The sequence below is a fragment of the Helicoverpa armigera genome, chromosome 12 (assembly GCF_030705265.1).
Source record: "Helicoverpa armigera isolate CAAS_96S chromosome 12, ASM3070526v1, whole genome shotgun sequence".
Taxonomy (NCBI): domain Eukaryota; kingdom Metazoa; phylum Arthropoda; class Insecta; order Lepidoptera; family Noctuidae; genus Helicoverpa; species Helicoverpa armigera.
The window spans coordinates 1952160-1976133 of NC_087131.1; the positions used below are offsets into that span (position 1 = coordinate 1952160).

Here is a 23974-nt window from a genome sequence, read left to right on the forward strand (position 1 = left end):
GAAATACGCTAGGTGTTGTCTTAATTGGGTGTATGAAGTGTTTAATTCTATGGAAATTATTTAAAGTTATTTTGAGGAGTTTGTGTTCTTAAAATAAATAGGTTTTAGGGGTATTTAAAAAAACACAATACGGAAAATAGATATATTTATAGTAAAATATGTACATTGTACAGATACTGTTTTAAATATACACGATTAATCTTTACTTACCTATAAGTACATGATAGTGGAGAAGAATCTCTTCTTTCTGCTTATAACTAAACTAATATTCTAATTTCTTATACGTTAAATACTGCTTTATAAAAAACTTATTACAATGTTTACAATAATTTTTCACATAGAAAGTAATTTACAATATGAAACGAAACAAAATACATAATTATAAAAAAAAAACTATTCTGAAATTAAAATAAGGTATTAAACAAAACATATAAATACATATAAATAAAACCGTTTCAAAATTCAAAAGGTTTCCAAATTGTTTTAAATTCGATAAAAATATTTTTTAAACAACTAACAAATATACAAACAATTATATTTTAAGAAAATAAATGAAAAATAATTAATATTCAGTAAACATCAGTACAGCTAATCCTAAAATAATCAAAATGGTTGACGGGACGGCCATATTGGAAAAGCTCTTGATGGAATTCAAGATGTCCGCTTTGTGGTTCTTGGCCCAAACAGTGGAAGACTTGGATTGTTCTAGAGTCTTCCTTGCAGCAGTTTTGGCACTTTCAGTACATTCGGTACAGGCTGACAGGAACGATTCGAACTGTGAAAAATAAATAGTACTTATTTAAAATTATCGGTAAAAAAGTATACAAACTTCTGGGACTAACTTCAATATTCTTAAATCTTATTATTTACGAAACACCCTTTTGCTTATCAACTTCTCATCCGGAATCAAAAGGATACCGGGATAGAATACAGCCTATGCTACTCCGGTAGATTGTAACTTTCCAACCAGTGAAATAATTTTTCAAACTGGTCCATTAGTTTTTAAGTTTATCCATTTCAAGCAAACAAAAGTACATTTTTTTCTCTTTATAATATTATTACAGATAAAGATGTTAACGTTGAGAATACTTATGTCACAAACCTTTATTTATGTCATTATCAATGATTGAAGTCAGGTCTATCATTATCAATCGTAAGCGAGACTAGATTATGACCGGTTTGTATACTCAAATAGGTACTAAATTGCATCTAGACTATAATTGTTATAAAACATTGTATTACGTAAGTCAGCAAGGTCAATCTAATTATCTCGTGTCAAAATAATTTAACGAAGTCTAATTGCTGTTGTAAAATTAAACCAATTTTTTGTACAAACTTAATTTAACATTAAGTATCTACGTAGATAAATGTTGATGCTTGATATTTTAAAAATGTTAAAGAGCAATAAGGAAAAATTTTCAAAATATTGTTGTAATCTCATATTTTATGATTGAATGACTATCTAAAATGTACAGTCTATTAGATACAACATTGGTACTCGTATATAAAATAAGATTTCAATATCATTAAAATATTTCTTCGTGTTTATAATAAATTGAAGGTCGAAGAAAATGATCTTCAGAAGTAGATTCTTATTACTTGGTTCAACAGTTTTCAAAAGTCTAAACGCAGCTCTAAACTAATAATATTGTATATTTTGCAATAGGCCTTGATGCCAGAAATAAATGGATAAATAATAAAAAAAAAAACTTATATCCCAGTTGAAATTCTTCTAATGATTCATGAAAACAGAAACATTGAAGCAGGTGATAAAAAAATCGCGGCATTGGTGACGTCACGGCTCCCGACTATCTCTTCCTGCTGGCAGGCTGCCAAGCTCAATGGGATAAAATATACTTTCACTCACAATCCATCCATCCAAACGATATCGTATTTGGGTCAGAACATTCATTTATAATGGGGAATCCATTACTATTGTAGATCATGTAACCAGCTGGAGACGACATTGCCGTGCTTTCTCCTTTGGCAAAGGTAGGCAGGTAGGTAGGTACGCAAGCGATTCTCACACTCAAAAAATGCCTATATATATGAATGCATTATACGTTATACTTGGGATATATATAGGTACTCTGTACTTGTCAATTATATTATGTAGAGTAGATGTATGTGTGATGATGTGTAGTATTATGTAGAGTAGGTGCATGAGTGAGCAATCACTATTTCTTGCATAGCATACAAAGTCTAAATAGCGGCTCCGGTTGGTGAAAAGATCTAAGATAACAATGAATGTTGCGACTGATATTCGAAGTATGGACTTTACAATATGAGAACGGATATGAAACGTTTTGCGTCCATTCGAAAGTTAATGCAAATGCATTTGGTGAAGCGATGGATGAATTTATATTTTCAGTGTAAAAACATCACGAAGGGGGATAAGGATTCCAAAGTTTTTCACCAAAAATATCGATGAATAAGCGTACTAGGGAAAAAAGTATGCGGGAATGGTTTGAAAGAATTACCGCAGCTCTACAAAGGGCTACAGATGGAAAATTTGATCAGGATTTCAGGAACTAGTTCTAAAAATGGATATATAAATATTTTTGCGACATCGTGAATTTAACATCTTTTTCTGTGTGTTTTTATTTTGTTACAACAACCCACTTCATCAAAACCTTTCCAAATTAATCGTAGGACAATGTGAAAACAAAGATCCAGGTATAGAGAGGTGGAACATTGCAAAATTGACATATCCCTGAACCAACATGGCGGCGTGAGGTAATGAGTGTACAAAACCCTCCACTGTAGTGTTTGATAAACACTCATTTGGGTCACCGAGCCCTCAATTAGGGCCAGCCAGACCGAAAGGTCAGTTGTGTTTGCATTTCAAAGCGATTAGGGGGTCGCGGAAAATTTTGGCTGTGTATTACTTGATTTCTCGTGAAAAACTGCGTTACTATTCATTACAATATCAGGTTTAATTTACCCCCGTGTCGGGGGAAAGCCAGCCTTATCCGCATCCATATTTAGGGACCTATCTTTATGCTAAATTGCATCTCAATCAGTTTAAACATTTTAGCACATACTAAAGACGTAGAATCTTGGCATGACTTTCCATCTAAAGACTTATTATGAAAAAATAATGCGGCTAAAAATCAATTAAATATAATAATAACAATCATTACTTTAAGCAATCGGTTATTTATTTACTACGTATTTGTGTAAAAAGTCCTATCAGGATGGTTAAACCTTAGTTAAGTGCCTACTCAAATTAAATAGCACTTGATGCGCTGCTTTCTAAAACGAACAAAGTTAAAACACTGAGCTACACTTTGCTATTATTTTTTCCGTAGGATCAGACCTTGGCCATATGGAATAGTTTCTGAAATAAATAATTGGAAAACCATTGAATTGTATTTACCTCGTCAAAATCATTTTCCGAGTGCAGGACTGAAGCCACGGTGCTTAAAACCGTATCCATTGGTTCGAATCTGTAAGGTTTATTAAAGAGTTAGGCATAATAAATGTTTAAAATAACAAAAATATGCCAAAACAATTAACAAAAATAAATTACTACCTATGTACTTCAATTGTCCCTACACTTTTGAAAATAGAACAATTATGATAGATATCTGTCAAAATGTGAAAAAAATCATTCACGCTTTATATTTATCTAACAGATACTTTGGTACTTTTTAATCATTATCATTTTAGCTCTATCCCAATTATTTTGGTCGATATCTGCCTCGTAAGTACTTAAAAAAAAAAAAAAACTAGATTTCTGAGTGTCAAATATAATTAAAAGCTATTCAGATTTAAAAAGAAATACTTACACAGAACTAAACTGCGTATAGTTGGACAGCAAAGTATTCATGACGATGTGGCGATTTTCGTAAGTCCTTAGAACACTGGTCAGCGGCACTGTGAGGTCCTGAGTCCTTATCGGAGTATTCTCCGATGTTACTGATAGAAGATATCTGAGAAATAAAATATTGGAAGATTAAATTATAGGAGTAAAAGAAACTTCCAGTTTTCTCAATCACTTACACATAATAAATATAATTCATAAACAACGTGAAGTGAACATTATTGCAAAGTCGTTGTTTTGGCTTAGGGTGTTTTCTATGTCTATCGAAACATTTTATGTATATTATTTAGTCACATAAAAACTATTCAACTCTGCATAGTTTGCGTGAAATAACTTTGCTCCTCTAAATTCAGCAGTCTATCGCTTTGCCATGCAAAATGCAGGAGTTTGAGCCGTATGCACAGGAAACTTATGTTTTAACATTCTGAATATCGCTTACGTCGTGTTGTCCAAAGCCACGTTCGGTGCAGCAATAAAATATTTATAAAAAATTTCATTTTGTACAAATATCCAAAAAATCTACTCATATACAATATATATAATCATCGGCACGATTCTTGAGCGCTGACCTTCACCTGCGCAGAAGTGATTTATTGGGTCCCTTTGGTGGTATGAAGTAAGGCGCGGGGGCGGGATAAAGCGGTGATTGGCCCCCAGCGCATCGCGTCATAGCCGTCACTCAGGATTGGTTCTTTGCTAATAAATCACATCTGCGCAGGTGAAGGTCAGCGCTCAAGAATCATTTCTGCGCAGGTGAAGGTCAGCGCTGATTATATTCCTTTAGACTATTGATAACGACAACCATACCTGGCTTTCATAGTATCACTAGAGGTGCACCCCAAAGCGTCTCCTATGACCCACACTTCATTCGCCACGTTTGCACTGAGCATGCGGTTCCATAAGAACTCGTAGTCTTCTGCATCTCCATGATGCAAGCCAGTGCAGTAGACCACAGGTCGGAGGCTCGGTGACACCCTGGAAGATGAATGGAATTTTAATTTGTGGTCGATTTTATGACCTCTAGAGAGGAAACTAGAAAAAAACTGGAGTCATAGTTATGATGCTCTGATTTTTATCAGGGGTTATTGAAATTAAATTACAACTAATGACTATAAATATCGGATTTGGACCACAACCGAATGAGCTTATTGAAGATCTTAGAACACTACGACGAAAGATACAAACTATTGTTAATCTTGATTTAAAACTAGGTATAGGAAAAACAACTCACTCAGTGCCATTTTGTCTTAAACCCTTGAATAAGGCCACGGAGTTCTCAACGCATCCACTATGGCCCAACTTGCAAGCAAACTCCAAAAGCTGCATGCGGTTCCTCAGATCTTCAAAACTGTCGGTACTCTTTGGTTCATAACCCAGTTTTGATATTCCAATGTCTAAATAACGTAGTATGTATTGCTGAAATTAGTACGCATAGTAGATTATTATTTGTTAAATCAATATTTTACATGTCTGCCTACTGCAACGATTTAAGATGCATCCGAAACATAGACGGTGAAAATCGAATTCTGTTTCTTTTAAAATTGGGGGCAATCAGATAGTTAAACAGCCAAAAGTCAACAAAAAAGACCCCCAAAATATTCGTTCGCACTATCAAATTGTATTGTATTAAAATAATTGAGTAAGAAAGCGATACTCATTTCATATCCAAGAGAACTGCGGAGGAATGCATTTAATCATTAAGATTACGGGATTGAAAAATAATTCTAACAGGCTGCGAATCTATCTCTTCTTCGATCTAATGACACTTAGAAATTTATAGTATATACCATAATTAAGTTTCTAAAAATAATTCTTACCTCCAGGTAAGGCAAAGTTTCACCATCGCCTTGGTAATAATGCCACAACTTGCTGAAGCCCCGCAGAGCAGCATACCATACGGAGTAATCCGACTCTAAAGAAAGAGAGCCTAAAGCACTGTCTAACGTTGAGAAGGATAATTCATCAGCATATACGAGGGCGAAGAGGTCGTTTATAATCTGAAAAAAAAAGAATAAATAATGATGATAAAGATGTCACATGCTTGCTCACATTACTGAGCGAGTACTATATTTTAGATGGTGTTAAAATTGACTTTCCAGACGCTTTGATTCCTACACTTTTTTCTACTCATTTTTCTACCAGAGGGAGCATTTATTTAAAAAAAGCGATGTTTCCTAAAACAAATAATATAACGTATTTATTAACGTAACGTAGGTATGTTTCTCATACTTTGTAAAATAACGTGTTTGTATGCCAGCTACCACTACTACCAAACTTCCCATGTAAGGCATGTCTTAGTGTATGTTGTACTTATGACAAAATGTAGTTGGTGGTATGTTTGTCTTTCTTTCGCTAGAGCTGATCCAGATTAAACCCCATACAATGAATATGGTAGTTCTACTGTGAAGTTTATTCAGCTTTTGGTAACATCAGGAACAGTGACGTCATTAAAATTGAAGTAAATACCTACCTTAGCGCGATTCAAATGATGGATGATCTTGCTGTCGTTGCTTTTCAGAGCTGATATTATAATTTGCCAGGAGTGATCATCGTAGTTGACCCTGTATAAGCCTGTTGAGAGATAGATAAAATCACAGTAATTTCGTACGTAACATTATTTAGAACGAGAGATTGATTCCATATATATCTTTTAGCAATCAGCCCTGCTGTCCTGCGATTCTATAAAATTCGATCAACAACTCGCATTTCACTTCGATTCGTAATGTCATTTCATACTTTAGGGGAGGTAGGGGAGGGATGGGCACTTTTTCACATTTATTGCATAAAAAATTCAGATTTTACAGATAATCAACTTTTATTGTCATTTCTTATGTTTGGCCAGATAAAATCAAAGAGCTATCCTAAAAATTACAATCAGTTTCAACATTACGAGATATTTAAACGGTTTCAATAAAACCGTCGACACGTCAAAATTTTGTTTAGTCTGACATGCTTTAGTTGGTACTTACGTAGTGTTTAAAGTTACTTTTTGCTTTTTATAGGGTTTATCGTTTATAACATTTTGTCATAATAATTGCGTACTTTTTTGGGTCGGGGGTTTTTTTAAATTTATAATTTCATTTTATTTCATGGTTTTTAAAGGAGCTCCTTAATTTTTCCTTCTTTTATGATGGGTTCGCTATATGCGATCTCAGCCAAAGGAAGCTGTTTAACAATCCTCATGACAAACTGGCTCTGGGAGAATTGCACAGATTGAGAAACAATAAAGATGGACCTTTGTTGATCCAGGGTTATATATCATTCTAGGGTTTCATCCGCCACATCCCATTTCCAGCATTAGGTTCTCGTCAATTAGAAACATGAAGAAAACTAGTCAAGACAAATTAAACGAGCCCAAACTCGATGGGTTTACTAAAAGGCAGTTCAGGGTTACGTCTCCTATCTTCGTGTCCTAACAGCAGACCAGCTCAGTGGTTCCAGAAGACATTAGTATTTCAAATTTTAGATCCCACATATGCTTGCAAGTAAACTGAGCGTGTAACATTCCTATCACACCTAACAAACGAGCTGATGACCTTGAAGACCTGAACCGATTTCCACCAAACATAGCTAAGAACACTCCCGAATGACATTCCTTTTAAACAAAAAAAACCGCATTACAATCGGATCATCCGTTTGGGAGCTACGATGCCACATACACACACACACACACAGACACGTCAAACTTATAACACCCCGTCGTTTTTGCGTCGGGGGTTAAAAAGAATGGTTTGCGACGGGAAATTCTTAAAGATTTATTATAACGAGCAATACAAGAGGTATCAATGGGTTAAAAAATAAAATTTACAGCTGATAAATATGGAGTCCCTAGATCAAGTTGGCAACGGTACCTGAAACAAGATTCTATAAAGGATTTTTAGCGCAGATTTATAACCTCACAAATTTTCACTGAAGAAGAAGAACAAAAATTTACAAATTATACATTACATGGTATGTCCAAGCCTCCCTACCATAGGGAGCATTGGACACTTTTGACTTAGTTTATAAAAAAAAAATCGGTAAAAAAAACTTAACTAAAACGGTTTTATCTTATGTGCACTGAAAACTAGAAAATAAAAAATAGTTACTTACCTGTCAACCTACGGTGGTCCCGGTCATATTAGACTAAAATAAAAACGTGGGGCCCATAAACTATTGCTGTAGTACCTCTTCTAGAGGTATAATGGGTGTGGATTGCATCGACTTACTATAATCGTAACTGGAGATTTTGACAATCAATCATTAATAATAGAAAATACACATACCTTTCATTAGTTTTCTTTTTATAACGATCCGAAACCGCAACAAAATATTTAAGTACTTTTACGAGTGTTTGTTCTTGACAACTCACAGAAATGACAGAAAGTCTATGGATGAACACCGTTACCAGTCGGTAACGTAAACTACCCAATAAAAAAAAACTATGATCAAATCAGAATAAAAGGACCCCCCTTTTATTCTGATTTCATCATGTCTTCCAACTGCCCATCTCTCCCCTACCTCCCCTATAGATAGACAGATTTTGGCAGATCTGTCAAAATCTCGACTTTAATTTTGTTCAACTTGTCAACACGCTCGATAGTGAAGCGCTAGTGTAGTTTGACAATGTCAATCACGAAACTTTAAGGTAGAATTCCGTGGGTCGCGATTGTCGCAGCCGCGCGCGACAAAAGTCAACCTATGAAAATGTATGGCACCGCTGCCGAGGGCCGCGACAGTCGCGCGCGGACGACGAATTTCGTGAGCCGCTCGCGGCCGTACGCTTCTCAACATGGTCTAGCGCTTAATAACATCTATAGAATTTTAGTAAAACCAGAATTAAATTGTTGACAATGCCGCGAGCAGCTCACGAAATTCGTCGGCCGCGCGCGACTGTCACGGGCCTCGGCAACGGTGCCATACATTTTCATAGGTTGACTATTGTCGCGTCCACGGAATTCCACCTTTAGATCGAAGTCGAAGTGAGAGTGATGTCGAAGTGAGTTGTGATATTTTATAGAATCGACATGCTGTTCACGCGAGAATGTGAACATGCCGACGCATCAGGGCAGTGACCGCGATGAACCCGAATCAACCTCAATTTTTTAGTTATTTGTCACAAAAGTATTGGTCTACATCAGCTGTTTCACACAAGTCTTTCAACAGATCAAGTTGTCAATTATACCATCAATCATTATAACATTTTTCTCTATAATTCAACAATGAGTTACAATGTTTAGGCTATTTTGTTACATGATTTTCGTATTTTCTATTAATTTTGGACCTCTCACCCGTTTCCTGCACGTTGAATATGACCCAGCTATGTTCGTTACTTATATTGGCTATTTGGAACACATGTGTTTTGTTCTCCATAATGAACACAGGCTTCGTGTCATTAAAATCTGGAGACATTTGTGTCGTATACGTTATAGGTATCTTGTAGATTTCAGTTGATGCAACGGACGAATTGAAGTAGTAACGTTTCTGAAACAAAAATCGATTCATAAGGCCATCGTCCAGTTAAATAAATCTGAATAAACATTAATAGTTGAGGTAACTCAAGAACCCCACCGAGGGGGTCCCCACGTTGTCGTCGTGGTGGGGCTTGCGTGCCTCAATGATCCTGAAGCTCTGCCGGTATAGATACTCATGCCGGAAAGGTTCAGGGGAGAGGCCAGACAAAGAGGGACCCAGGGAGGGGCCGCTCCTGACCAGTCGACGCTTGTGGACATGGCAAGGATGCGGCCATACCCGCGGAGGTGCAGGCGCACTAAAGCGGTGCTAGTTTGCGGTAAACCTTTTGGCGGGTTTGCTGAGCCGGGCTGGCTGGACAGCAGACGGAGGCATGCCTAATGCCGCCGCCGAGGGCTTGGCTTAATCGCCCGGCCCAGAGGAAGGACACCTCTTAGATAAAAAACCACCCAATCCCAAGTTTCGGGAGCGCGGCGAGGGGATGAATGGCCGTGGGGGACACGGTCGTTAGCGCTCCCCCCTGTTGGGGCCAGCCGCCCCCAACAGTATGTAGGCTTGCCCCGGTATGAGGCCACTGCCGGGGTCGACGGTTAGTTGCTCTCATAATCGTGGGAACTGTATGGAAACCTCAATTGAAAAAAATAAAAATAAAGACGATGAAAGGGAGTGGGACGAGGACTCGGACTCCGAGTCCGCGTCCAGCGATGGAGCAGCGGGAGACCTTAGGGTCCCCCAAAGTAAGAAGGACCACCGAGCCGATGCCTTCCTAAAGAGGAAGAAGGACGACTTGGGGTCTTCCTCCTGCGGCCGCGGGGCCCCGGCCAAAAAGGCCGACCGGAGGCCGGAGAAGGGGAGGGTCGCTGAGGCGCCCAAAGACAAGGGAGGAGCAGCTCAACAGAGCTCCTCCGAGGAGGACTCGGCGGCCGTCGGCTCTGACCAGGAGCGGAGGGCCAATTTCGCCAAGACGGTGGCGGCCGCGTTCAAGGGCGTGTCCCAAAAGCGTCTCGGGACCAGCAAGCGGAAGGCGATTGATTCGGCCTCGGCCACAATAATTGCGGCAGCCGAAGCAAGCTTCGGCCAGGCTCCAAAGAGCGATCTGGCCAAGCTGCAAGAGGAAGTGGCTCGCCTCACGGCCGCCCTGAACTCGCTCCTGGAGGAGAACAGGAGTCTACGGGCGGACCTGAGGAAGATAAGAGAGCAGGAGGCCGAACGCAGCGGGACCACTTCGCAGCGGCCGCAGCCCTCCCCGGTGGAGAGCCAGGTATTGGCCCTGGTCCGGCAGGAGATGGCGGCCTTCCAGGCCCGCTTCTCCGTCCTGGAGGGCAGGGTCCTACGGCCTCCCCTCGCGGCGCCGAAGCCCCCAGCGGCCCAAAGGGCCTCTTATGCGGCTGCGGCTGCAGCGGCACCCCCGCCCAGAAGGGGACCGCCGAACAAGCCACCTGTGGCGGCGCCGAGCGGGCCGCCCAGGAAGGCGGCTGCACAGCCAAAGCCCAAGGCCGCAACAACGGTCCAGGCGCAGAGGACCCCGGTGCCAACACCAGCACCGGTTCCGTCGTCGGCACCAGTGGCGAAACGCCCTCCGAAGCCGAATCCATCTGCGGCCCCTACCTCCCCTGCCACTCAGTCCGAGTGGCAGGTGGTGGGGGAAAACAAAAAGAGACGGAGGGCGGCCAAAGCGGCCAAAAAGAAGGCCCAAAAACAGCGGCGCAGACAGCGAGCCGCCGCGGCGCAGCTCCGCGCCCCCAAGACCGCGGCTGTAGTAGTCACACTACAGCCGGACGCGGTCAAAAGGGGCGTGTCGTACCGAGACGTGCTCGCCCAAGAAAAGGAGGCGGTGAACCTGCAGGAGCTAGGTATCACCTTCGGCCTCCGGCTCAGGGTGACCGCAACGGGCGCCCGAATGCTGGAGGTCCCAGGAGCGGCCAGTGGGCCCGCCGCAGACGCTCTAGCCGAGAGGCTCAGGGCGTCCATAAGTGCGGACGACGCCCGAGTCTCCAGGCCCCACAAGTGCGCGGATCTGCGCATCATGGGCCTGGACGACTCAGTTACTGCGGAGGAGGTGGTGGCCGCCGTCGCTAGGACGGGTGGGTGCTCTGCCGACGAAGTGAAGGCGGGCACCATACGTCCCGACTTCAGGGGCACGTGCACCATCACGGTGAGCTGCCCCGTGACGGCGGCCAAGAGCATCGTCGACGGCCGAAGATTGCAGGTCAAGCTGCTTGACCCCCGACCGCTGAGGTGCTTCCGATGCCACGTCGGGCATCATGTGGGTGTCCGTTGCACCTCGGAGGTCGACCGCAGCGCCCTCTGCTTCCGCTGCGGTCAGCCCGGTCACAAGGCCGTGGCTTGTAGTGCCGCGCCGCACTGCACTGCATGCGCGGCTGCTGGCAAGCCGGCCGAACACCGGGCGGGGAGCAAGTCCTGTGCCCCACCCGCCAAGACCAAGAGTAGGGGCAAGGGCCGGCCGTCCGTCACCGCCACCACCACCACCTCCGCAGTGGCCACCACCGCAGCTCCTGGGGCCGCCGCCGCCTCCAACGCTGCCGCCGCTGCCAACGTCGCCACTGCTGCTGTCGCAGCGCCCGTCTCGGCGTCTCAAGAGGAGGAAGACGTGATGGAGTGCTAGTCTGGCTCCATTACGCTTCCTCCAGGCGAACATCAACCACTGCGCCCGTGCCCAGGATCTGTTGCTCCAAAGCATGGCGCAGTGGTCGATCAACATCGCCGTGGTCGCTGAGCCGTACTTTGTCCTTCCCAGGGATGACTGGGTTAAGGACCTTAGCGGCTCAGTGACCATCATATCGTCGGCCGCCGCTGGTACTCCTTCCCTCGAAGGGGTGAAGAGTGGAAGGGGTTGCGTCGCAGCACGGTTCGGGGAGATAGTCGTCGTGGGGGTGTACTTCTCCCCGAGCCGAACTCTCGCCGAGTTCCACAACTCCCTCCTGGAGTTGTCCGTCGTCGTCGGAAGTTATTCCCTCCCCGTGATAGTGTTAGGGGACTTCAACGCCAAGAACTTGGCCTGGGGTTCCCGACGCACAGATGCACGGGGTAGGATGGTGGAGGACTGGGCGCTGGAAGCAGGCCTGGTCGTCTTCAATCGGGGTTCTGTCCCCACGTGTGTACGGATGCGGGGCGAGTCAGTGGTGGACATCTCGTTCGCCAGCCCCGCTCTGCTGCCGCGTGTCTTTGACTGGCGCGTGGAGGAGAGGGTGGAGACCTACTCCGATCACCGGTACATCCGGTTTGACGTCTCCGCCCAGAACCCTAGCGCGCCGGTCCTGCAGACCCCGAGTGGTCCACGTTGGGCGCTGAGGCACCTGGACCGGGAGCTTCTCCTGGAAGCCTCAGTCGTGCAGGCCTGGGTGTCATCACCGGACAGGCCCGCCGACATCAACGACGAGCCCCGCCAGGACGCGCCCGACGCCAGGTGTACTGGTGGTCTCGCGAGATCGCCGCCCTTCGAGAGGCGTGCGTCGCTGCGAGGCACCTGTACACCAGACACCGCAGGCTGCGCATCCGCCCTCCGGATGCAGAAGCCAGGGAAGCAGAGCTGTACGAGGGATACAGAGCTGCGAAGACCGCCCTCCAATTGGCCATCATCCAGGCCAAGGAGGTGGCCAATGCGGAGCTGCTGGGGTCTCTGGACAGGGACCCGTGGGGGCGCCCGTACAAAATGGTGCGGGGCAAGCTCCGCCCATGGGCCCCCCCGCTGACCCAGAGTCTTCGGCCTCAGCTGGTGGAGGAGGTGGTGAGCGCTCTGTTCCCTTCGCGCGGGGAACACTCTCCCCCGCCCATGTCTCTGCAACCCGCGGTGTCAACGACGGACCACACTTCCGACGACGACGCTGATGAAATCCCCGAGGTGACTGGGGTGGACCTGAGAGTGGCGGTGGCTAGGCTGAAAGCCAAAAACACCGCCCCAGGGCCTGACGGCCTGCCTGGCAAGGCCTGGGTCCTGGCCCTTGAGGCTCTCGGGCCTCGACTTAGGGGGCTTCTCAGCGCATGCTTGGAGAGGGGCCAGTTCCCACTTCGTTGGAAGACAGGGAAACTGGTCCTCATACGGAAGCCGGGGCGCCCTACGGACTCTCCGTCCGCATACCGGCCTATCGTGTTGCTCGACGAGGTGGGCAAGCTCTTTGAGCGAGTTGTCGCACACCGCCTCGTCGCGCACCTTGGGGGGATAGGGCCGGACCTTGCGGACCACCAGTTTGGTTTCCGCAAGGGGCGCTCAACGGTGGACGCCATCATGCGCGTGAGAGCTCTCACGACGGGGGATGCTGTGTCCCGGGGGGGGGTCGTCTTGGCGGTGTCTCTTGACATCGCCAACGCCTTCAACACCCTTCCCTGGAGTTGCATTAGGGAGGCACTCCGGTATCACCGGGTGCCGACCTACCTTCGTCGCGTGGTCGAGGCCTATCTGTCGGATAGGTCCATCATCTACCCTGGTCACAACGGGGAATGGAACCGGCGAGAAATGTCGTGCGGTGTTCCGCAGGGGTCGGTACTGGGGCCGCTCTTGTGGAACATCGGCTACGACTGGGTGCTGCGCGCCGACCTCCCTAGCGGCATCAGCGTGGTCTGCTACGCTGACGACACGCTGGTTCTGGCACAAGGGAGGTCGCACCAGGAGGCGGCCGACATAATGACGCGGGGTTGCGACAGTCATCGAGAGGATCCAGCTGCTGGGCCTGGAGGTGGCCTTGCACAAATCCGAGGCCATGTGCTTTCATGGGCTTCGGAACGCGCCACCTTCAGGCTCCCAGGTCACGGTGGGGGGGGGTTACCATCGGCGTCGAGAGGGCGATGAAGTACCTAGGACTCGTCCTCGACAGCCGGTGGAACTTCGTCGAACATTTCCGACGTTTGGGCCCCAAACTGGAGAAGACAGGTGCTGCCTTCAAGCGGCTCCTGCCCAACCTGGGAGGCCCAAACGCCCCCTGCCGTAAACTCTACGCGGGAGTCTTGCGGTCCATGGCCCTTTACGGGGCCCCGGTATGGGCACGTTCGGTACGGCCGCGGGCTGTACACTACCTGAACGTGCCCCAAAGGGTGATAGCCATTAGGCTAATCCGGGGGTACCGCACGATTTCCCGCGAAGCAGCTGGCCTACTTGCTGGACTGCCACCGTGGGATCTGGAGGCGAGGGTCTTCTTGCGCCTGTACGACTGGCGCGAGGAGGCTCAGCGCCGGGGAGAAACCCCGTTGCCGCGGCAAGTTGTCGCGAAGCGGGCGGAGCTCCGGCGCGATCTCATGGTGGCCTGGAGGGAGCGACTGTCGCAACCCAGTGCAGGGCACGCCACCATCGTGGCGGTAAGTCCCCTCTTTGAGGAGTGGCTCGGGAGGAGTCACGGCGCCCTCAAGTACCGCATGACGCAGGTCCTCACCGGACACGGTTGTTTCGGGAGGTACCTGCACCGCATCGGTCGTGAGGAGGCGCCCGGGTGTCACCATTGTGCGGACAGCCCCGAGGACACGGTGGACCACACAGTCCAGGTGTGCCCCGCATGGGAAGGGCACCGCCGGGTCCTCGTCGAGGCTTTGGGCGGCGGCGACCTCTCGCGTCCGGCCCTGGTTCAGGCCATGGTCCGGGGCGAGAGGGAATGGGATGCCGTCGCCTCCTTCTGCGAAGCGGTCATGCTCGAGAAGGAGGAGGCGGAACGCCAGAGAGTTCGCACCTCCCATCCCGGCCGCCGCGCTGGACCAGGTAGACACCATGGGCGCCGGGTGTCGCGAGATGACTCCCGGCCACCGTAGGCGTGGGTCTGTGGGCGGTGAGTTCGGGTGGCTCATCGTCCCTCTGTCTTTCTAGACGACAGACCCGTGTCGACGGCGCGCGTTGTTCCACGCGCTCCTCAAAGAGATGTCAGCAACCCCAGCGGGGCCCAGCAGGGCCAAGGCCTGCCGGGGCTGCGGGTTGTTCGAAAGAGATACCGCGGCCCTGGTACATAAAAGGCCTATGACGGAACACGACGATTTTAGTCAGTAAGAGTCTGACACTCCCTCACCGCTGCTAACCCACAGCGGGAGGGGTCATTTGATGATTTTACGTCGCTAAAAAAAAAAGGTAACTCAAGAAATGGCTTCTGGTCTACTAATTTTCCAAAGCCTTTCCTAACTTTTTCAATAATACCTGGTCCTTGGCTTTCCACAACTTACTAATACTAGCAAACGTTTTTAAATCAATATTTAAATATCTATTTAGAGTTTCGCCAAAATGATATTTTTGACAGAACTTTTGACCTTTTGACAGAACTTTTCTGATTGTTATAAAGACACGTTATGAAGAAATTTTTCCAATTCTGGAGCCATTCATGCACCCACACACTACCCAACAGATCAAATACTTACTTGACTCAAAGTAACAGTATCAGTCTCATAATCGATATCAACCTTCAGCACAGGATGACCAGCCTGTGTGATCCAAGAGCTCATGACGTCAGCAATATTAGCACCAGGGTAGGAAGACAGAGCGTTGTAAGCTGATACTCCTTCGTGCAAGCCTTGGTAAAGCTTCTCTGGGTAGCCAGAACTGAATGAACTGTGGAAAATAAAATTTGAATAAGAAGAAGCCTAGGTAACTCTAATACTGTTTTTAGTAATTTTATTAAAAGTGTAACCTGTGTAACCATGTAGTTTCATGTCCGCTCTTCTTTGTAGAAAGCTACTTTTGGAATGTGCAACTAGACTCAACCTTATTTATATTTTTTACATTTATTAGTTCTTGTAGAGGCTGAATTGAAATAAAGAATTTGACTTTGACTTAAAACTGAGGTTGATTTAGTTTTCATGCGTAATTCGTTGCCATTTTTACATCCATGTTTTTGACACTTAAATCCATATACATACATATATTTTAATTACAAAACTTACTTATTATTCAAGTAGAAATTCAATCCGTGTCTAAAAGCATTATCCTGAACTAAATGGTGCATCATTCTGATAACTGATCCCGCCTTCTGGTACGTGATGGTTCCAAAATGGCCACTAATTTCGGCGGGAGAATTGACATTGACGTTTGATATTGGCGGGGAAGACGCCATATTGTCGGCATCGTAAGCGCTGTATACTGATCCTGTCACCAGCATGTCCTCTGAACCTACTTCTGGATCCACCTAAAGAAAAGGGGAAGATAAAGTTAAAGGCAAGTTAGTAGACAGCTATAAAATAAAACTTTAAGTTTGGCTTCGTCAACTCATAAAGAGTTTCTATATAAGGCAAAGTTAAAATATAATAGCTTCCAATGACTCGATTTTGTTCGATTCATATGTAAATGAAAGATCATACGTGAGTGAAAGAATTGTTCATGGCTTAAAAGCTGTAAAACCTTAATTTCTTGAAAATGTAACCTGTATTGTACTGACCATGATTTGAGTAAAACTAGTAAGAATAGTAACAGGATCAATACTAACGAAGGCAGTGATGTAATCCTGGAAGTAGTTGGCAAATCCTTCGTTCAACCAAGTGTTGCTCCACCAGTGGCAGGTGACGAGGTTGCCGAACCACATGTGAGTGGTCTCATGGGCCACAATTTGAGCAACCCGGTATTTGAAGTAAGGAGTTGACACTTCAGGAACGTAGAGTAATAAGGCCTCTCTGTAATAAAAGATTAGATTCAATGATTAACATAGTAAAATTATTTGCCATTGCTATAATTATTATAATTTTGTAATATAGAAAAAAAAAAAAAAATTCTAAGAAATATTGTGTTATCTTAACGAAGGCATATAGAATGACTAGCAGTTAGTGACCGATACTTCAACACGTGATTTTGATTACACTAGTTTACAAAATCAAACTTTTTGCCTGTTGCCGTGGATTTAATGGCTGGTAACATTTACTTATGTTTAGTTTTTATTAATTACACCCGCAAAATTTTTTTTGTAGCTCGACTTTACTTGTTATTGACTTTCTCTTTTCTGAACCTTTTTCAGTCGCTAAAGTACGTATTTTATTGTAATTATACAAATATGTGAAGTTTTTACAACACGAGTAGTTCAAGGAGGCGTTGTTTGAACAATCCACAACCATGTTTGTTACTTACGTGGAGAATATGTGTTTGAGAAGAGAAGAAATGTCATCAGAGACGCTTAAAAATACTTATTTTTTATATTTTGGAATGTTGTTAGATAAAAATGAAAAATCTTGGGCTCCTGATTGTGTTTGTAAATCGTGCGTTGAATACTTAAGATTATGGAAAAGTGGTAAAAGAAGTACTTTTAAACTTAAAACACCAACTATTCGGAAAGAATCGAAAAATCATCTCGCCGACTCTTACTTTTGTAGCGTGAACATAAACAGCTTAAACACCAAAAATCGAGCTAAATGGCAAAACCGCAGTAGTACATGTGTTCAGCGTCCAGTGCAGCATTCACCTGAACTTTCAGAGAATAAAAATTATATTGAATTTTGAAAAATTATAATGAAAATTATGTTGAACTTGTCGAAGACCTGCTTTTACAATTAAGAGATATGGGATGCAATTTGAGCATAAACTCACTTCCCCTTCAGTCATCTGGACAGATTTCCGGAAAATTTAGGAGATATGAGCGAAGAGCAGGGAGAACGTATGTATCAAGATTAACGTGTCATGGAAGAACGTTATCAGGGTTTCTGGGATGTAAATATGATGTCTGACTATTGCTGGTCTCTGATAAGCCATTTCCCAAAGTCTACACATAAGAGAAGAGCTTTAAAGCCAAGTTTTTTGGAATTTAACAATTAATATAATTTTTAAACAAATATTCTTTAAGGTAAATACACGTTTTTAGGGTTCCGTAGCCAAAATGGCAAAAACGGAACCCTTATAGTTTCGTCATGTCCGTCTGTCCGTCTGTCCGTCTGTCACAGCCGATTTACTCGGAAACTATAAGTACTACAGTGATGAAATTTGATGGGAATATGTGTTGTATGAACCGCTACAAAAATATGACACTAAATAGTAAAAAAAAGAATTGGGGGTGGGGCCCCCCATACATGTAACTGAGGGATGAAATTTTTTTTTTCGATGTACATACCCGTGTGGGGTATCAATGGAAAGGTCTTTTAAAATGATATAAAGTTTTCTAAAAAACATTTTTCTTAAAGTGAACGGTTTTTGATATATCAGCTCTCAAAGTCGTAAAAAGTATGTCCCCCCCCCTCTATTTTTATAACTACGGGGTATAAAATTCTAAAAAAAAGGTGATGAGAGGTGATGAGAGGTGATGCATGCTAATTAACTCTTTCAACGATTTTTGGTTTGATCAAAGTATCTCTTATAGTTTTTGAGATAGGTTGATTTAACTGTAATTTACGGAACCCTTCGTGCACGAGTCCGACTCGCACTTGGCCGGTTTTTCTCTTTAAACCGCACTTAGCTGAATCTCAAAAACTAGAGCTGATAAAAAAAAAGACTAATAGTTTTAAATATGGTTAAATATGAGTAGTCAACAACAGCTTAAAAAATCCCGGCAACAAATGTACTGTAAACTAGTGTTATGATTACAAACAAGTTTCCCTAATATAAGAAATACTTTTTTATACTCATTAGTTTAATCACAAAAACTCAACAATGTTTCAAACTTCGCATGAATTTTCATCGGTATCGGTCACTAATTACCAGTCACCCTATATATTGTAGACGTACCTGTATTTAATAAGACCCCAGTTTTCCATAGCACCTGCTCTAAAATCTGGCAATGCTACATGGTCTAATCTCAAACGATTATTTGTGGAGTAGTAATTGATGCCAAAATACCCGCCCAAAGCATCTACCACTTTCTTTCCAAATTCAAAAGCGTATGTACTCTGATTCTTCGCTTCTGGTCGAGTGTAGACCCCAAATTCTTGGGTCCCGTTTAGACTGGATGCAGCAGCTTCAAATTCGGAGACTAAAAACGCTACCAGATATGTTGACATTCTTGGTGTAGGGTAGAAAATCTCTCTTATCAAGCCATTGCTCCTGGAAATATACAAGCAATTTTTTCTTCACCAGTTCTCATTCTTTGAACATTGTAGTTAATATTTTAAGCCAACTGCTACAAAGAGGAACCTTAGTCAATATAAAGATATCTAGGACATTCTCTATAATGGGCCAAATATTTGACCATCTATTTTCGAATTAAAGTCAGTCTTCAGAGACAAATGGTCTGAGTTACGTGTTTAAGAAAGTTTTATTTAAACCTGCCTTACTTTTTTGGAGTAAGACCAAAAGAGTCGTTCAGCTATTGAATTGTTCAATACTTACAAAGTCTCTCTCCTTTCCATTTCAGTATTAGATAATGATGGCTGGTAGTAAGCAGGTCTATCAATAGCGATTATGAACGTAGCCTTCAGCTCTGGTTCATCGAAACAAGGGAATACCTTCCTCGCGTGAGTTGGCTCCATTTGGGTAGCACCCAGCCATCTGAAATGTTAACAAATACATGATTGAAAGCAGTTCTTCAAATCATCATAGTTAATCACTAACAGTGTCTGCAGAGATTCTGATTTGTATGACTCTATTCTATTCTATTCTATTCTTAGTTATGCTGTTTCACCGAAGTCTTCGCAATATTAACGATGATAGAACTTTTTTTAATCAGTTTTTTTAGCATTGACCAGGAATATTTTGCTATTTACTTTCTTAGCTTTGTATCTATTTTTTGCGGTAACTGGATTATCAGTCTAAATATTGTTACCTGCGCGTCATTTCACAACTATTTTCCTATGTCTTTTGCGAAATAGTTTAGACAAATCAGCGATAAGCATATGTCTGACATAGCGATAATCTCAAGACGTTACCATGTAAAATAGTGAGATCATACTTAAAGTGTAACAATACTCGTAAGACAGATTTTTTATATTCCAGAAGAAAAAATGCCCAAGTTCACACAGTTTTCTTAAAGCAATTGTTTACTTCGCTTTCAGTTGCAAACCATTGTTTTACGAAAAACAGATGTTTATGTTTTTAGTGAAAATGGGCAAATTATGAAATCAGGCATTATTTTGCGGAAATCCTTGACATGAATTGTTAGTTAGCAAAAATGTATTTGGCGTACATTTTATTGCTCTGTCATTGTCACATTGTCATTCCGTTACAGTATTTTGTTAAATCATTATCTTCAGACGTATAAAGCCTGCTTATGTTTATCGACACTTTAGAACTATCTCTGCAGTAGACATGGTTTTTCTGATAAGAAAACTTAGTATTATCAAATGTTTGCTTTTCATGAATGAGGTAATATAACCGACATACTTCCTAACTATCGTATGTTACAAGTTGAGCTATGTTAAGATAAACAACTTAAATCTTAGTAGGTGCATTATATACTTTACTCATATTTGCCAAGGAGATAAAAAGTTGCCACAACCTTAGTCAGTATAAAGCTATCTAGCACTGAAAGTTTTTTTTTAAATCAATATAATTAGTTCCTTACAGCAAACAAAACTAACTCTTTATTTTTAAAATGTAATCTATTTACATTTTAAAAATAAAGAGTTAGTTTTGTTTGTTAGTTTGGTTTGTTTGTTGTTTTTCTACTTCCAAAGGGAAGATTTATTTATTTAAGGACAACCAACAAAGCATACACCAGAAAAGAACATGTTATAGTACTAACATAATTACATTTTGTAGTGTAGCCTTAATTAAAGGCTGCCACGGCATGCATTAAGCATAGGAGTAAGAAAAAAACAATAAAATCATATACCATGTTACTAGCTAAGATCATTGTGCTGACTTGTGCCATCCAAGAATTAATCACAGAAAGGAAAAACAAAACCTAAACATTTTCTAAGTTTCAAAGTCTTATATAAAAAAAAAAACAATAATAATAATACACCAATTTTACCGTTATGATAATGCCCTGTCCAGGGTAGACTTGAATTTATGTAAAGAGTAAGACATGTCGATATCTACGTTGGGTGAGCTTGACAGACGACTAAATTGTACCTGCATTCGATTTACAGTAGAAAAATGACCCAGATTGGTCTTAAAGTTCTTAGCGCTAAACAACCGATATCGAGACTTTCGAGCGATTTTGTAAGGCACGTTAATATTTATTTGATCCAGTAACCGTGGACAATCAATGTGAGTATTTATTATTTTATACAGGAACAGAGGAAGATGACTAATATTATTTTTTACTTTTGTCAAGATCTCTTTTGTTACACGGAGCAATAGTTTAACTTTTGCCGGCAAGCTGACATAATGGGGTGGTTAAATCAATGACCATTTAACGGCTACTAAACCAAGCAATAAACATTGGCTGTCATTATCTACAAACACGTATTTTCCTTTTTATATCCTTCAATGAACAATGATAATCCAGCCTTCAAAACAAACTCAATTATATCTTTACGATCTCAAGTATTAAACAATTACACTATCTGCACGAGTCAAGTACTTCCAAGAAAATTTTATTCAGTATATTTTTACTATAATTGGATTCACATGTGTAAATTGCAATCAATTTGTAATTCCCCAAAAAAGGCTTAAGATGTCTAACGGCGATAATATTTTATTTCAACATAAAAAAATTGATTATTCATCGTTACAATGAATCATCATTAAGAGCAGTAAGTAACTACAAAAAAAAATAAAAGCGAAGACAGGATGACAATTTCTAAATAGACTTCCTGTTTAAATAAAGCTTTGTTCACAAAAAGTTTTTAACTAAAACTTTTTATCCGGGTGCGGGAAGTAATTCAGTTGAGCCGACAAAAGACGCCACAGTGTAAAGAATTCAGAAGCAGTACTTACTTCGTAACACCATTCTCATAATAATGGTTCCTGTAAAATCCACTCAGATCCTTTCTAATCGGTCCTTTATACTTGATCTGCAAAACATAATCAACTCCCGGTTCCAAGCTGCTATCCAAATTGATGTAAGCAAACGTGTAGGTTGTATTAAATTCAAGGCCATTCGCAGCGGTAACTCCTATAGTCGCTCCTGTGTTGTAGATAACTACTACTACATTATCAGGAGTAATAGTCAAGTCTTCAGAATGCAGTTTTATCTGGTTTGTGATTTCTGCAGTTTTGAACAGTATGCTGACTGTACCATCAAACGTGAACTGGTTTGCATCACCCGTAGCAAAGTATGGTGTGATCAGTATCTGGTACTGGGATGGTACTATCGGGGTATTCAGTCTATAGTTTGTGTCAGTTGTGTTAACACTGCTTGATAGCAGGCATGTTAATGCTAAAACCAGCACCAGTTGATACATGTCTGCGAAAACAAAAAGGTATGTTGAAGGTTAAAATAACATTAAGTACTGATGAATGATGATGTTCTGCTAACCGATTATCGGACACGGCTGCTGCTCTCATATAAGGAGCCCAGCCAGCTGTGCAGGAAATATTATAGTGCACTCACTACTCCTTCACTCCCACAGCCCGATGTGACGACAATCCGACACGACCAGAATGTTATCTTTCTGGTAGGAAATGCGTTGCTGACTTTTTTGAATGGAGTACTCTTTTTCGTTGTTATTGGAATTCCGCGGTTAAGACAAATTTTAGTACATCACTTAGCTTCGTTAGCAGTTAGAAGACCTCAGAAGTATATAAACTAAATACAACTTGCCAATTTCTTTGAATCCAATGACCGATTTATGGTAAAAGAAGCATTATAAGAAAAGATAATCCATCATTTTTCAGTTACCTTGCTATTGGTTTAAAACCTAAGATGATAAATTACCTACAAATTATCTTAATTAAAATATGCCAAAAAATATAAATAGAATGAACTAACCTGCCATGTTCACTATTGTCAACTACCTTTCAAACTGTGTAAACCATGAGATATTTGTCAGTCGTTGCTCTTACGCTGATAAGCTGCATCTGAAGTGCGTTCTTATCATTTGTGATAGAACACTCGTCTTTTACCCTAGTCGTGTTTTGTGGGTTTGCTTTATAGGTAGGTTTATTTATTCATTTATTTATTTATTTCGGATTGCCAACAGGATGAACAGAATTAAATCATTTCATATAAATTAGGTCCAGTGTGCGCTCCCAGTTATAGGCGCCCACATCCTTTACAGGTTGTGTTAGATCGTATTCAAGTGAAGGGGTTTTCAAGGGCCCGAAAGACTCCGCTTAAAAAATCTTTATTGCTTACTTAAAAATACCTATTAAGGTCAGGACTGCTTCAGTCGAAAAAAATGGCAGTACACGAATTAAAAACTCTCATATGCTTTTTTATTTATTTTAGTTCTAAAACCTAGGTACATAGAGACCAAGAATGTGAAGGTAGTACATACGGACAAACATTTAGATTATCCCACACTCTGCAGAATATTAACTAGATCTACAAAACATCTTGACAAAAGATTACAAAGATATAAAAGATAAAGAACACGCTCGTATTTTGATATTATGTAGTCTTAGATACTTATCAGGAGTAGTTTATTGAAAAGCTAGCACAAATAGGTGAAGGTTTAAATTATCGCTATTTTTAGGCTTGCGCAATTGATTGCATGCTAGTCAACCACTCTTTGCGGTCCCACTAACTGGAGACTAAACAGTCGGCCGACAATTGACCAGATGGAAGGCAATTTTTTTTTAAAAGAAAGTCTTGTTTCCTATGAAAGTTGTCAGACCGTCTGATATCGGTTTAATACCTTGTGCTTGTAATGTGCGTACAAAAATTCTTATTTTCTATATTCTGTTCCGGATTGTCTCACAAGTGCGGCGTGGGATTTGCCATTATGCATGTCGCCAACGACTGTATAGATTTT

The 23974-nt window shown here is 42.4% G+C and overlaps 1 protein-coding gene across 1 annotated transcript; it reads right to left on the bottom strand.

The window, feature by feature from the left end:
• Positions 1–128: 128 nt before the first annotated feature.
• On the bottom strand, positions 129–23143 carry LOC110378028 (membrane alanyl aminopeptidase). The gene is made up of 15 exons (XM_064037329.1): positions 22990–23143; positions 21996–22464; positions 19503–19661; positions 18903–19217; positions 16687–16870; positions 16148–16389; positions 15626–15815; positions 9097–9289; positions 6297–6397; positions 5644–5823; positions 5058–5242; positions 4634–4801; positions 3792–3935; positions 3380–3449; positions 129–775 (listed from the first exon to the last, which is right to left on the bottom strand). Exons 1-15 carry the CDS (start codon positions 22994–22996, stop codon positions 563–565), a joined length of 2820 nt encoding a protein of 939 aa, XP_063893399.1. The 5' UTR covers positions 22997–23143; the 3' UTR covers positions 129–562.
• Positions 23144–23974: the final 831 nt, after the last annotated feature.